This window comes from Catharus ustulatus, chromosome 9 (assembly GCF_009819885.2).
Source record: "Catharus ustulatus isolate bCatUst1 chromosome 9, bCatUst1.pri.v2, whole genome shotgun sequence".
Lineage (NCBI taxonomy): Eukaryota > Metazoa > Chordata > Aves > Passeriformes > Turdidae > Catharus > Catharus ustulatus.
The window spans coordinates 11,490,488-11,505,158 of record NC_046229.1 but is presented as its reverse complement, the minus strand read 5'-3'; the positions used below and the strand labels follow the sequence as shown (position 1 = coordinate 11,505,158).

General features: G+C 42.3%; 1 protein-coding gene across 11 annotated transcripts in view; it reads left to right on the top strand.

The window, feature by feature from the left end:
- Window positions 1-14,671, top strand: part of ST3GAL3 (ST3 beta-galactoside alpha-2,3-sialyltransferase 3) — a 178,144-nt gene that overhangs the window by 130,996 nt on the left and 32,477 nt on the right. For all 11 annotated transcript variants that reach the window (XM_042779551.1, XM_042779549.1, XM_033066987.2 and 8 more), the window contains one exon: window positions 2,035-2,221. In XM_042779551.1, coding sequence (XP_042635485.1) covers window positions 2,035-2,221 — 187 coding nt within the window. The remainder of the gene's footprint in view (window positions 1-2,034; window positions 2,222-14,671) is intronic.

Here is a 14,671-nt window from a genome sequence, read left to right as displayed (position 1 = left end):
ATCTTAGAGACAGAACACTCTGTGAACATAGACACAAAAACACACTGGAACTTCTTGTGGAGAAAACTGCCTGTCCATGGACAGTACAAGGAGGCCTGACATCCTAACTGAGGTTTTCCAAGATTTAACTGTGCTGTGGGGTCTGCACCTTTGTGGACATGGGCCATGGCTGCAAGAACTTTCCCTGCTCTATTGCCAGCCCTGCCCTGGGCCTTGCTGGTGCTGGCTCCATCATTGTGGCTCCAGCAGCAGCTCACACTCTGGCCCTTTGCTGGAGACCTGAGTTCACTTCACTTGGGAAAAATGGTTTGATTATTTCCTGTCTAGATACTAGGGCTCCCAAGTTATGGGAGTGTTAACAAAGCAGCAAAACAGTGAACCCAGCAGTTGGGGATGGGAGAAACCCTGTCAAAGAACTGCACAGTTACATTTGAAACAACTGCAGACACCTCCTCATCCTAAAGAAAACAGATGAAAATATGTAAAACTAGCTTTCTTTGCAGAGTATTGATAGTATTGGTAGTATTCTGTTACCTTTAGAGCCACATGCTTTATATAAGGTCATCTGCCCCAAAGAGACACAACACCTTAAAGTTTAAGTGCTGCCCACAGAGGAAGTGAGTGATGTGTGAATGCACCATCAGCAACAGAGGAAAAAGCAAAGGATCAGGCTGGCTGGGAGCATTGTACTCAGGTCTAGTTCCTCAAAGTCAGGCTACAAAAGGTTATAAACAATGGGAAAAGACTTCATTTGCTGTATTAATTGTGGTGGTGCTGATTCTTAAGTTGTTTTGCCTTTAATATTTTATTCCTGATGATAAAATAAGTACTTTTGCTAAAAATGCCTAAGAATGTGTTCCTCTAGATTTTGAATATAATTTCAGATTTTGTACAGATTTTTATTCTGCTAAAAGTTTTCCAATGTAAAATGCTTACCCAGGCAGAAAAAGACAAATCCAGATTCTCATTAACATTCCTACATGGCAAAATTTGCAGTCCATAAGCACTTTCCAGTATATTGAACTAGACCAACTCAAGAATGCTGCAATAATTCAAGCAGGCAATCCTGTGTCATCAGAGGCTGCTGTTTGATGTCAACAAGATTTGTATTCCAAGTTACTTGAAATTTCCTCAGCTTTGGGTTTTTCAGTTTTGAATAGAAATTCTGAAAACTTTAATGTCATGAAAGTCACCATTGCTTTCATGCCAAAACAGTTTGCTTTTTCAAGAGAAAAAACTTCATTCCTGAGAAATGTTTTAACAAAAGTACAGCTAAATACGGAGCATCTCCTTAGAAATCAGTGTCTCCAAGCACAAAGCTGTGTGACTGCTTGAGTGTTCTCAGAGTGGGATGCACTTCCACAGCAGAAAGCTTTCTTGGAAAGCCCAACCTCCTCCTTTGTGCTGGCATTGCAAGGCAACTCACCCTCCCGATGGGCCGGTTTGGGGAATTCAACCAGGTGCAGATTGTTCCTAAGGGATTTTCTTTTTTAGAATTATTAATTGGCTTATTTCCCTGTGCAGCCTCACTGCAGGTAAAATGAGCAGTGTAAGCTCTGGGCTGGGGTTGGAAAATGAGACCAGTTTCAGTTTGTTTAAACTGATGAGGAGCTGCATCATCTCTTTCAGCACAGCTTTGCAGAACTCAACTAACACATCACAGGAGCAATAGGACGTTAACATATTAATGCTTAGTTTGTTAGTCTACATTTACAAGGATAATATTTTTCACTTTTCTTTTCCAAAGCCTCCAACCTATTTAAATCACAGGAGTCGATATGCAGGAATGGTTTGCATTATATTCAATGATAGAATTTATGTAGCTTCTAATTAAACTGTTGTCACTTGGTACAAACCTCCCTAAGTGTTTGTGATGAAGAACTGCGAGAATTAACATTTGCTACTGTAGCAGCTGCTACAGGGAGCTCTTGCCCAGCAGTGATTGCTGTGTCATCAACACACAGGAGGGTGAGTGGGAATCTGAGTGTGAGTGGGAATCCGTGACAGTGTCTTTCTTCTCTGCTTGCCCTGCAGGCTGAACTCGGCTCCAGTGAAGGGCTTTGAAAAAGATGTGGGTGGCAAGACAACACTCCGGATCACATATCCTGAAGGTGCAATCCAGAAAATGGAGCAGTATGAGAAGGATTCCCTGTTTGTTCTGGCAGGATTCAAATGGCAGGATTTCAAGTGGCTGAAATACATTGTTTACAAGGAGAAAGTGGTAAGAACGCTATCAGCTGGCGCTGTGAAGGTCACTTAATTAGTACAATGGGCAGACATTATATCACCATCATATCTGCCACATTTTGGTCTGAGGAGAGTTCCACTGTCCTTCTGCATTTAAGTGAAGACTTTCTTCACCTACATGGACTTCAGCTTTAATTAAATATGTTTTACAAAGACATCTCTCTGTAATCTGTGTTGCATCACGGATGAGGCTTGCTGTTCTAGATTGTTGGTGTGTACTATGAACAATTAAATTCATTTTTAGTTATCCTAAAGAGTATTTAAAAGGACCAGCTTTTGCATGGATTTTATGGACTCTTAGGATTTAAGAGCAGAAGAAGGAAAGGAGCAATGAGAAGGGGAAGAAATGGGAGTTTGGGGACAAGATGTGACAGCAGCAGCACAACTTGTTGGAAAGGCTGCAGCCAGAATTAATGTGACCTCCTGAATAGCACAGGCCATTGTATTTTGCTTGGTTACTGAGATTCCTGATTCCTGTTTGGTTAAAGTATCATCCAGAACAACAGTATCAAGTCTCATTTTAGAACACTGAAGTGGTGGATACAATGCTTTCTCCATGTGAAAATTTTGCGCCATCATTTTCATGAGTGCCCTTCTGAAGCACCACGGACCTGTTAATAGTCAGGATTGCTCTCTTTAATTTACCTACCCAGAATGGAATCAGGTTGTGATCACTGACTTCTCATTCAGTGAATGGCTTTTCTGTCAGAAAATCCCAAATAAATAATAGGTATAGTTCTTGTTTTACTCATCTTATATATCCGTTTTCAGATGTTGCTTGATGACTTTTCAGCAAATAAGAAGACAAATGGATTAGCATTCAGGGGATGGCATATTATATCGTGTTTAGAGACAGAGAGAGGAGGTTGGCAGCTCACCACATACAGAACGAAACAGTCTGGGAATATAATTGTGTGTGGTTGTTACAGAGAGGGCCTTAAGGGCTCGTACTTCGCTCTTGTCTAATGCTGGCACCAACTTGCAATTATTTTCTTGCTACCAGACAGATAAAGTTACCTGTCAACCTCTGGGCAAGCACAAATGGGGTTTCGTAACATGAATAATTGAATCAAAAGTCATTTTCTTTGCTTTATGTCAGGCTCTTGTTCCTCATTCAGGGAAAGGGAAAGCCCTGGCAGTGTCAGTGCCTTGCAACTCGAATGCAGTTGCAGGGACTCCTAGTGTTTAGCTTGAAGCTCAAGGGATGGGTTGGTTTATTTCAAAACAAATTAAATTTCCACATGATGCTTGCAGTCAAGTCATCATCCCTAGATTCTTGGGCTGTATCCCCTGCTCTTGGAAAGATGCAGCAAATAGTCTGCTAAAACCTGCTGGACTGGTGAGAGTGGTTCAGTTCTCTTAACTGAATGCTTCAATGCCCGGCTTGGCAGAGAGCAGAAAGAACTTGAGCTTTGTGCATTACTTCAGTGTTCTTGTGATTGGCTCCTTGTCCTTCAGTTCTTCAAATAAACACTCTGAGTTTTTTTTCAGTTCTTTTAGGTGATGTTTTCCAGATCTCTTAATTCCAGTTGCTCTTTGGAATGCTTGTAGTTAATTCATCTTTTTCTTAAAGAGCAGTGCCCAAAAATGTACAGACTACAACAAAAAGGAGGAGCAAATAGATAATTCATTAACCTCACAGTTCTCATTCTTTATGCAACCACTGTTTCGATGGCCTTTTCCTCAGTGGCATAGAACTGAAGGTGAGTGTTGGGTTCCTGGAAGCTCCAGGTCTCAGGAAGAATTGGAGAGCAGCCACTTCCCCTGCCCCATACCCTGTGCTTGTGCCATTGGCTCCTCGTGCCAAAGAGCAGCACTGTGCGCTTGTCCCTACCAATCCTTTCTTCCAGAACACTCCTCCAGTTTGCCAAGTTCCTTTGGCAGAGCTTCCCAGCATACCTGCCATTCTTTCCAGATTCATGTCCTCTGCAATTTAATAAACTTCCTTAAATAAACTAAAAAAATACTTTTTACTTCATCATCCAGGTTGATAATGAAAACACTAAACAATGTTGGTTCCTAGGCAGACCCCCAAAGTATTAACGTCCTTCCATTCCTAGAGTGAGCCCACTGAGCCTCCTGGATAGATGTTTGGCCACTTCTGGGCTTGTATCACAGTTTTTGACATGTTTGTGAAAGTGATCTGTCAGAAGCTTTACTGAATTCCAGTTCATGTCTTGCTTCTCACCTATGATAATTTTTTGCCTGTATAAAGAATTTTTTTTAAATAATTCACTCTTGACAAATCTACCTGGGTTGCTACTCAGTCTGTTAATTTTTTCAGTGCTTTCAGTCACAGGTGGGTAATGAGACCTTCTGAATTCCTTCAGGCAGCTGGAGCAGCTTGGATCTGCTGTACCAGATATTCTGGGCCAGGTACTGGGATCCTTGCTTAGTCCTCTCTTGAGTAAGTGAAATCAAAGGGAGCTTATCTGAGAAAGAGTAAATGAAAGGCGAGTGGCTATTTATTGCTGGGTCAGTGGTCAGATAAGCTTATTCTCCCTGCAGCTGAGAGGGATTTGCTCTGTGTTGTGTTAGTCTTTTGGCAGCACTTGCATACTGAGGAAGGGATAAGTGCTGTGTAGAGAGGAGGATTTTCAGGAGATGTTATAAGGAGAAAGAATCAGTGTGATGCAGAAGCAGCAGCGGAACAGTGGGGCAGGGGATTTTATGTGTTACATACAGTTTGGCACAACAGCCTCCCACATATCTGTGTGATACCTTAGTGCCCTGGGAGACACAATATTTTCAGAAACAGGAGCAGTGGAATATAGACCTAAGGAAATGTGAAAGCTCAACTGCTTTTTGTTTCACACTAAACCAGAAATATCTAGAAGCAAGTAAAAACTTGAGAGGAAACATTAATCAAGAAAAAGGACAGGTTTGGCTAAATGTTCACTGTCAGCAGCAAAACAAATGTAGTCTCCATCACAGAGTTCTGGCTGAGCTGGCACTCCAGGTCGAAGTTTTGTAGGAAGTGAGAGCATAGTGTATCACCAGAGAATGTAGACCTGCCTTTAAGAAGGGGAAGGGTGAGTGAATCTGAGTGACTAAAATGCTGGTAACCTGATTTCAGTCATTTGACAAGCATTAGAATAAATTAAAGGAGAAAATCTTTGCGCTGGTTGCAGCTAAAAGGAGTATATGATGGAGAAAGGTGTCGTGGTTAGCAGAGGGGAGTATTGCACCATGCTGACCTAATAAGTCAGTGTACAAGTGGAAAGGAAATGGGTTGGAGTCCCAGAGCCTGCAGTTCCATGAACTCATGGTTGTTGCAGAAGGGTCACAGATGGGAACTGTCATGCATCTGTGGTGACTGGTCTGGCAGTGCTGACTTGGAATCATTGCTGTAAGAGCCTGTGGCACTTCCAGGCATCCCTTTGCTGGTGAAACATGCTGCCAGTACATCACCAGAGGGGAATTACTCATGGACAGTCACTCAGAACAGCTACACTTTCTCCTGGACAATTTTTGCCAAGAGACATAATCTATGTATATTGTGATACACCCCGCTGCTTCCCACTGCTTGTACCCTCCTGCATCTGCCTGGGTCTCTCTGTGGCAGAAACACTTTCTGAACAGACCCAGAGGAATTGCAGAGGGATAGAGGCTTGGTCATATATTACTCTTCTTAAAATCATGATCAAAAGCTGGAAATTTCTCTATTGCATGGAGAGTAGGTGTTTCCTGAAACAAACTGGAATTTACAAGCTCCAGATATGCAAAGCAGCAATCTCAGCCTGGCACTGAGGCCAGTTCCAGGGTGGTTTCTTGGCTGTCATTAGTGAATTAGAGGGAGCTCTCTTGCTAGGGCTCACATCCCTGAACATCTGGCACATGGCAATAAAGCAGCCAAGTGAGGGCAAAGGTGCCACTAGAAATTGGCAGCTCACAAGCTTCCTGCTCATGTGGTAATGAGCCTGTGGATGATTCCAGTGGGAATCTCTGCAGCCTTTGCCAGGAGGAGTCACTTGTGCAGAAAGTGTCTGCAGTGCCTGGAAGTTCTCTTTGATAGTGAAAGTCACAGGAGCAAGTGAGCACCTGCCTGTGAGTGAGGCCAGGCTGGGTTGTCTGTCCCTTGCAGGGACATGTCTGACAACTGGCACACAGCAGTGGTGCCCAGCAGCTGTCGTCCTGCAGCTGTGGGCATGACATAACCCCTGCTCCTGTGTCGCTGCATGTGGCTGCTGCTTGCAGAGACCTTGTAAAGGTGGCAGGGGGGAAGGTTTTATTTAACTTTTTATTGGGGAACTACATTATTAACCCAACAGCACACGCCTAGTTGTGGTAATATGTGTGTTATGATACCTTCCTGGCGCAATCAGTGAGTGCTGCTGTGCTGGAGCCAAGGGGGACTGCTGCCAGCACTTGTGCTGTCTGCTGAGCTTTTGTTTAGAGCTCCTCTTCTTCCATTAGTTAATGGCCTTGTCATGCTGCATGTTTGCTAGGGCAGCCTGTGAATGTCACAGCCCTGTAGTTCGCTGTGGATTCCTCAGATTAAGAAATAGCCTTACCTGTGGGTTGGTTTGCATCCTAAAACAAACCTTAGGAACCATTGTGCTCCTCCGGTCATACTCAGGAAAACAGTGAGGCTGTGAATTGTTGCTGTCCCATCCCAAGGAAAGCTTCAATCACATGTGTGTATTTCCAGCTTGTTTGGAACTTGAGACCAGCACTTGAGCAGGTGATTTCTTGGGGTCTGCACTAGGAAGAGAGAATCTGCTTTTTCCAGTGCTGTCCCTTGCCTTTGCTGACAAATGAAGTAGCCACTGCTACTGGCAGATTTACTCCAGAGTTTGCTTTTGAATTGCAAATATTTTCTTTCCCTTTTCTCCTCCAAGGGGCTTGCTGCTTTAAATGTCTTGTGTACGGTGGTCTTTTCAGGTTTTAAAGAACTGTGAGAAAGACACGTGGGATGATTCTTGGGACAGCATTGTGGTTTGGTGGAGCTATAAATCCACTACCAGTTTTCTTAATGCATTGTGAATGTAAAGCTTGGTTACAGATTTGTGGTTCCTCATCCTGTGCTGAAACACAGCTTTAGCCCATCTGCTTAGAGATGTGCCTGGGTGGGCATTGCTCTGTTGTCCTCCTGCTCTCCTTGGACTCAGCTGAAAGGGAGCAGAAACTGCTCCATCATAAACGAGAAAAGGTTTTGAATTGAGAAGTCAGCTTAAGGGTTGTTCAATTTTTTTCACAAATTTGAGTTTTCACCTAAATAGCTATTTATAAGTAATGTCCTCAGAAATATAATTTAGGAAGGCATGGCAGGTGAGTAAGGCAGCCAGCCTGCTCAAGGGACATGATGAGGCTTGCAGTGAGGAAAAGGCAAGAAAGCCCTTTAAGTGATGGTTGTCCTGTGGTCCTAGCACATGGTTTAAAAACCATTTCCACTCACAGAGTGTGGGGGAATTCTAGGAGGAATTGTAGCAGGGAATACCTTACCACACTTATCAGGATGGTTCAATGCCTCAGTCAAGGCAACTGAACCATGACTAAATGTTGAAGTGCAGAAAATGCTTTGTAAGAAAGTGAAAACATGAGGCTGACTTTTCTGGCTCCTACCAAATCTCTGACTGAGAAGATGAGGTGGGAGAGTCTCTGTGATGCATTCTGGGGAGAATATTCCATATTCCTTTGCCAGAGAGTAGCTGGAAGTTGGCTTGTCTTTCTGGCATGGTTGGTTTGACATCATTATTTGGGGTTTTTAGGTTTTGATATCTCTGGCTGTGTAGAAGTCTGGGGGGGGTGTGTTGCCATGATCAGGAGCTGTTTCACCATTGCAATGCATTGGTGGGAATGGCCCAAAGGAACCATGGAAGACTTGCATATGAAAAAGAAATCCTTCTCTGTGACTGGCCTAGGAAATCAAAGCAATTTCCAGAAGAATTAAGGAGAAGTATGAAAACTGCTGCCCTATGAGAAAAGGTAAGCCAGTTTTTTCCAGTCATGGTTAGAAGACAGGCTGAAAAATATGTAGATATGCTATATAAAATGTTGTTTCTGTTAACCAAGAGAGGAAGAAAAGTTTATTTGTGTATTTTGTGAAGTTTAACAAGCTTTCAGGTAGCACTGTGGTGAGGACCGTATAGCAACCTCAGTAGGCAAATGACCCAGTTTGCAACATGGGCCTTGGAGGAGACTCCCTGGCCAGATTCCCAAAGGAAGATTGTTGATATGGAGAGTGCAGGCTGGAGCTTGCCCTTCGTACATACCTGCATGCAACAGCATAATGAGATTAGGCAGGTCACTACATAGCTGAGAGCTGCTCCCACCCAGGCCTGCACAGTGTGTCTGGAAGTGCACTGTCAAGCATCAGCAGGTGGCTGCTCTGATGCCTTTGCAATGTGCCTTCATAGCATTTAGTATTGCCAGGTGGATGTGTCCTGGACAATAAAACTTGTCTACCTGGATTGGGTAACCATTACTATCTACAAGTCTATAACCATTCACCTAATCTCATGGGGCAGATGCAGGAAATAAAATATAGCCATGACCACGCTATTTCCTGGATGAAAAAAATCTAGGTATCAAAAATTTGCGAAGTATCTACACTTGTAGTAGTGACATAATTGATTACTCCATTTTTAGACAGCTTCTCTTTAAAATTAAAATAAAAATTGTTGCTCTGTTTGCCCTTCTAGTCTTTCCCACACCATGTATGGGTGTTATCCTTTTTTTTTTCTTTGTCCCCTGCTTTGCTTGCTGTTACCTAACACCAGTCATCCTTGCCCTATACTTTTATTAATAGAGGAGAAGCATTTAGCCATGCTGGGCATCAGCAGTCCTTAAAGAACCTTTATCCCACATCTGCCAAGACAGCATCATCTTCATTTCTGGCTCAGTAATCCCAGCTGTAACGTGAAAACCAGAGAGCTCCAGTCAGATTTTTATTTCTTTAGTTTCTATTCCTGTACATCATTCTTAGATGAAGAGACCCAAACAGGATTTACCCTTGAAAAAGCTGTATCATTGTCCTAGCAGGACATCCTTTCTGGGTTTGCCTCCCCATCCTGCTTTATCCTGAGACAATTTCTTCCTAATATTGTCACCATCTAATCTCTTCTGATGTCTGTTGCCATCCAGCTGACACTTGCTGCTCTCACCTAGATATTTGATCACTCCTTCCTTCTCAAGCAAAGTCAAAAAAGATGGGCAATTTAGAGTAGCAGTTTTTCCACATCTCGAAAAGTCAATGTGTGGGCCAGCTGAAGAGCTAGTGCAGATGTCTTGAAAAAGCACCAGGAAGGTGCTCATGTTGCACTCACTGTTTGGCAGGCTCTGGCAATATGCAGACACCAACGTTATGCAAATCCCAGTAGGTGCATTTCAAGGTCATAGTGAACTCAGGTTGCCTGCCTTCATTGGAATAGCTGAGCCAATGTAAAGAAAGTAATTCCAAATCTGATGCTGATCTTAATGAAACACACACAATTCCATAAACAACAGAGCTAACAAAATTTCCTGATTGCCTGTGGATTTGTTTCCTGATTGGTTTTGTACCACAATGGGCTCGGATTTCCCCTAGCTTTCCCACTGCTTGCATGGCCTCACCTCCACCTGGCCTCTCCAGCAGCAAGGTGTGTGTCTCTCCTGCCAGCCATACATAGTTCTGCCACCAGTGCAGCCCATGCCTGCTGAGGGTATTGCACAGCCCACATGTGCAGCAGATGTTCCTTCCCTCCATAGGGTGAATCCAGCACATGGAAAAAGTGCCAGGACATTTCCATGAGTGAAACTGAGACGTCACCCAGAGGGTGTCAGCTATTGGTGCAACTGTTAGTAGAATAAAGATGTTCTGTGTTAACACTTCAGTAAAGAACTACGGGAATCATTTGAAGTCTGCAAAGCCTCCCTTAGTCTGAGAGATCTGAGTTCCATTTATTTAGTTACGGAGTTCAATTTATTTAGCTTATGCATGAGATTTTGGGGGGATTTACTTATAGACTCTCTCTCTACCTAGAGGGAACATTTTTTCTCACAAGACTTTTTAATTTTGTAGGAAGAAGTATATCTGAAGCTAGGCAAGCAACCAAAAAAGGCAGCACATTTATATCAGTATAAGTATTTTTGCTACATCTGCCCTACAGGCTTGATGAATTTGCTCTTGATGTCTTGAAATCAAGACTGGATGTCTTAGTCAAGTTCCACTCAAACAGTGTGAGAGTAAAGGTCCGGAAGGAGAAGTTGCTGATGGAGGAGCGCTGCTCCCTGCTATGCAGGATATCCAGAAAGATGTCAGCAGGAGTTCTCTCAGCCTTTCAAGCTGTGCTGAGAAGAAATAGCAGAATGTGGTGGCTAGAAGCTCAATTAGATAAAGTCAGTCTGAACACACATAATTTCCTAGAAATCTGTCCTTGCAATTGTCAGATGACATACTCACAGAGGGGGAATACTGACTGCTGGTATCTTTTTTTCTGTAATGCAGACTTAATCCAGTATCTGGGAAAATTCTGTGTCCTGGAAGTGTTAAGGACAGGGCTGCACTCTTGTGTTGCCTTCCCACCCTCCTGTTCTGTGACTCTGGGACCCCCTGTCCTCACTCTCTATGACCCGTTTGTTGACTATGGAGAGCAGGATAGCAAGCCAGTAATATACCTGACAGCTTGTCATGGAAGTGAGTTATTTGCTTTATCCAGTTGTCCGCAAAGGTCACAGCGAATTTTTCTCTTCTTGGGGCACAATTAGCCAGATCTGTTTCTGCATCTAGAGGGAAAAGGTTTTGTGGAGTCTCTGAGGTGAACAACTTCCAGCATAACAAAATTCCCCGGAACAGCTCTTTGGAAAGCATTGCAACACCACAGGATGCTCTAAGTTCACCGGTGTGGGGTATGAAGACTCACACAGGAGGGGAAAAACAATGATTTGATTTTGTAAATAAAATCACATGCTTTCTGTCAGTGGCAGAAAAGAGACTCCCCTTTCACAGCTCCAGGAATTTTGCTATCTGCATTTTTAATTTAAAGTGAGGGGGGGTTAAAAGTCTGAACAGTAAATATTTATCCAAGATGTGTAGTTGTTAATATGATCCAGTCTTCAGTCATTTTGAATGGTGTCATGATGACAGATGTTAATTCAGAAAGGAATAGATTGGACGATTTATGCCTGAAACACATGTGTTCCTTGGCAGGCTCCATGGATTGCTTGCATAGTTAGAGCTGTCTGAGCAATTTGTAACATTTTCTCTGCCTCGAAGCACCGAGGGCTCCAGGACAGGGGGTTGACCTATATCTTCAGTCTGCTATAATAAACACTGAGGTAACTAAACTCCCCATGTGCTTTTATCTTCCTAAATTTCTCTCTCCCCCTCTTCTCCAGCTGTGTGTGGTGCTTCTGGTTCTGCCCAAGGGGAACGGCAGCTTCTTTCTGCAGGAAAGGTGCGAATCCCTGACCTCCTTCCTCTCCTGACTGAGCAGCACCTCTACCTCAACACTCACAGCTATTTAATGCAAACACTTGTCCTGACAACAGAAGTGAAAATAGACCAAGCTGTATGAAGGCAGTAAGCAAGAGGGATTCAGGGAAGACCTGACTTTTTTTGGTAGTATTTCTATTCTTGCAGTTGTGATTTTACGCCATGTGTCTGAGAGTGTTTCTTCTCTTCTTAATTAAGACAGATTTGTAAAACTGTTGGTGTCTTAATTTGTATTTATTTATTTATTTAGTCAGAGGCATAGAATTGAAAGAAAATGGCCAAATTGTTGGGTGCAGAAAAGCTTGGTAGGTCTACTTGGAAGTTTTTCTCATCTTGACCATCGCTTGTATTCTGGCCATTTTTGATTAAATGAATTTTGCCCACAACTGACAAGGACAAAAAATACAGAGTCTGGCCCAAGCAATCATCACTTCTGCTATTTGGAAAAAAAAAAAAACCTCCTTAAATTTAAATGTTCTGTTTGGATTATGGTTTATTTAAATTCTAATCTTTTAAGAATATTAAATAATCTTACTTAAAAACTCTTCTTCTGTAAAACACCAATTATTAATACAAGTCCGAAAAACAAAGCAGGGCAGGAGCTTCCTGGCATCTTCCCAGTTTCTTGTTATTTTGACCTTTCTGCTTTCTCCTCTTAGAATGAGCGCTGAATAATTTGTATACGTTCTATATGAACACTCAGTGAATATACAAATGATTTGGCTTCTCATTTCAGCAAAGATGCCAAAATAGGAGAAGATAGATTTTCTGTGTATTCTTGCTGTACAAACAATGTGAGAATTTCCCTGGAGTCTCACTTTGAAATATCTTCAGAAAGCAATGAGGGTTTTTAGGCCATAATTCTTCCTATGGTAATCCTTTAGCTTTTTTTGTTTTAATATGCCAAGAACTTAGTCTAAATATGTGTTGTTTAATGAGTTGCTGTTTGTATTCAAACTCATGAACCAGTTCAGCTCCCCAAAAAAGACTTTGCTGATGAATGTCCTCAGATGCCCTGGGATCCCCTTATGCTTTGTCACCCAAGCCTGCAAAGACAGCTTTTTAAATTTTTTTTCAATTTTTTTTCTGCTTCTGAGCTGGCATATGGTTGTAAGTGGAGCAGGTAGCTGAGCTTGTAGTTGGACTCGTAGGTGGGATCACCTCACATGTTTTCTGTTATAAGCAATGGGGAAAATGCTTTAGCATTTTATTACACTGGCATCTTTGAGCTGATGTTTTCCATGCCACATGTTTGACACAGCTGGAAAGTTCAGCTGAAATAACTCAGCTGTCTCAAAATGAGGCTACTGAAAATGCATAGTTATATCCCTGTTTAAAAAAAAAATTTAAAAAAAAAATTCTCCCACCCTATTTTGCTGAGGTTGTCCAGTTCTTCAGCCTGGTGTGGCTCCTGCTGTTCTCTGAAATCCCAGGGCTTGGTCTGATGTTCCATGGGGGCTGTTGGACACTGTCAGTGCTGGGCACAGTCAGTCCTGCTGTGGCTCCCCTGTCCTGCCTGTGTCCTCCCACGCAGTTAGTTGGGGTGCAATATCTCCAGGGATGTAAGGATCAAGTAGGATTTTTTCATCAGTTACTTCTCCACAGTTTGGGGCAAGAGCAGCAGACCAGGGGGCTGGGAATATCTCCTGGACTCTCAGGAACCCCTTTTCCTCCTCCCAGCTATCTAGGCAAGGTGAAGGATCTGATCTGGAACATGACAAGAACAGGAGTGATGGGGACAGCAGAGAAAGTAAGCTTTATAACTGGCAGGAAATTCCTAAAACACTGTCACTTTAAGACTCTTTAAAGTGCTGTATGATTATAGAACTCAAGCTGCCAAAAGTTTAAAAAAGGCAAAAAAATAACCTTGCATTTTCAATGTTAATTCAGTTCTCCTGTGCAGATGTTATCCTTAATTGCATAATTATATCCTGGCTTGCTTAGAACACAGCTGTCTATCTAGTGGAGAGGGAAGGCTGTGATTTGGACTAATTTCTATAATGTAAGACATTCAGCCTTGTGTGAGGAGTTGCAGGAGCTGTAGAACATGTGGATAGCAGAGAGGAAATGTGAGGAGGAAGAACAGTCTCCTGGTTACAGACATGAGGGTTGCTCTTGAGGAGATGTTATACACACAAAGTATTGCAGAGATGCTCTAAATGTGAAAGTGTGGTTTGTAGAACACTTAGAGATGTGGCGATAAAAGAAAAATCTTGTGGAAAGATTGGAAAGTCAGTGTTCTCAACAGCAGTCCTGAGCTGAAATTGTAAGACAGTCCTACTTCAGCAGTTACTAACACCTGGATCTGACCCTTTCAGCCCTGGTATCCTTTTAATAGATGCTCCATGAGTATGACATTTCATAAACTTTGTCATAAAAATAATAATGAAGTAAAGGAGCTGGTTCCTTATGGAATAAAACACCCTGTATGTAATGATGATATAGGACCTATTCTTCTTTAGGATTTTTCTGGAACTCTACTACTTTAGATGTTTTTTCCTTGAGGATAATTATTCACAGACAAAAAAAACCACAAAGCAAACATAAGTTATCTAAATCCATTCCTTTCACTAAAATCTTCCATCTTTCCTAAGACATTTCAGAACAGGAATATTTCTTCAAATTTTGGCTCAAAATCCAGCTTACATTTTGAACAAAAGAGTTGGTAGGACAGTCTATCCATCACCCTGTTTGCACATAGAAGACATGTCTACTGACGCACCGTATGTGAGCCATCATTTATGCTTCAACTTGTGAAACAGCATTCATCAGAAAAATCTTCAGTTTTTCTGCAGCTCCTCTGACATGTTCCAAGTTCCGTTTTCTTCACAGGACAATCTCTTTTTTGACAGCATTTTTTTGTTATCTTAACAACTGTTAACCACATTTTGCTCTCGGTTACATGGATAACATGGATAAAACCATGAGAATACTTTTTTTTTTAAGAGGAATTCCTTTTCATTTACAACATGTCATAAAAATAGCTTTGCTCTCCTGACTCCTTAGAGC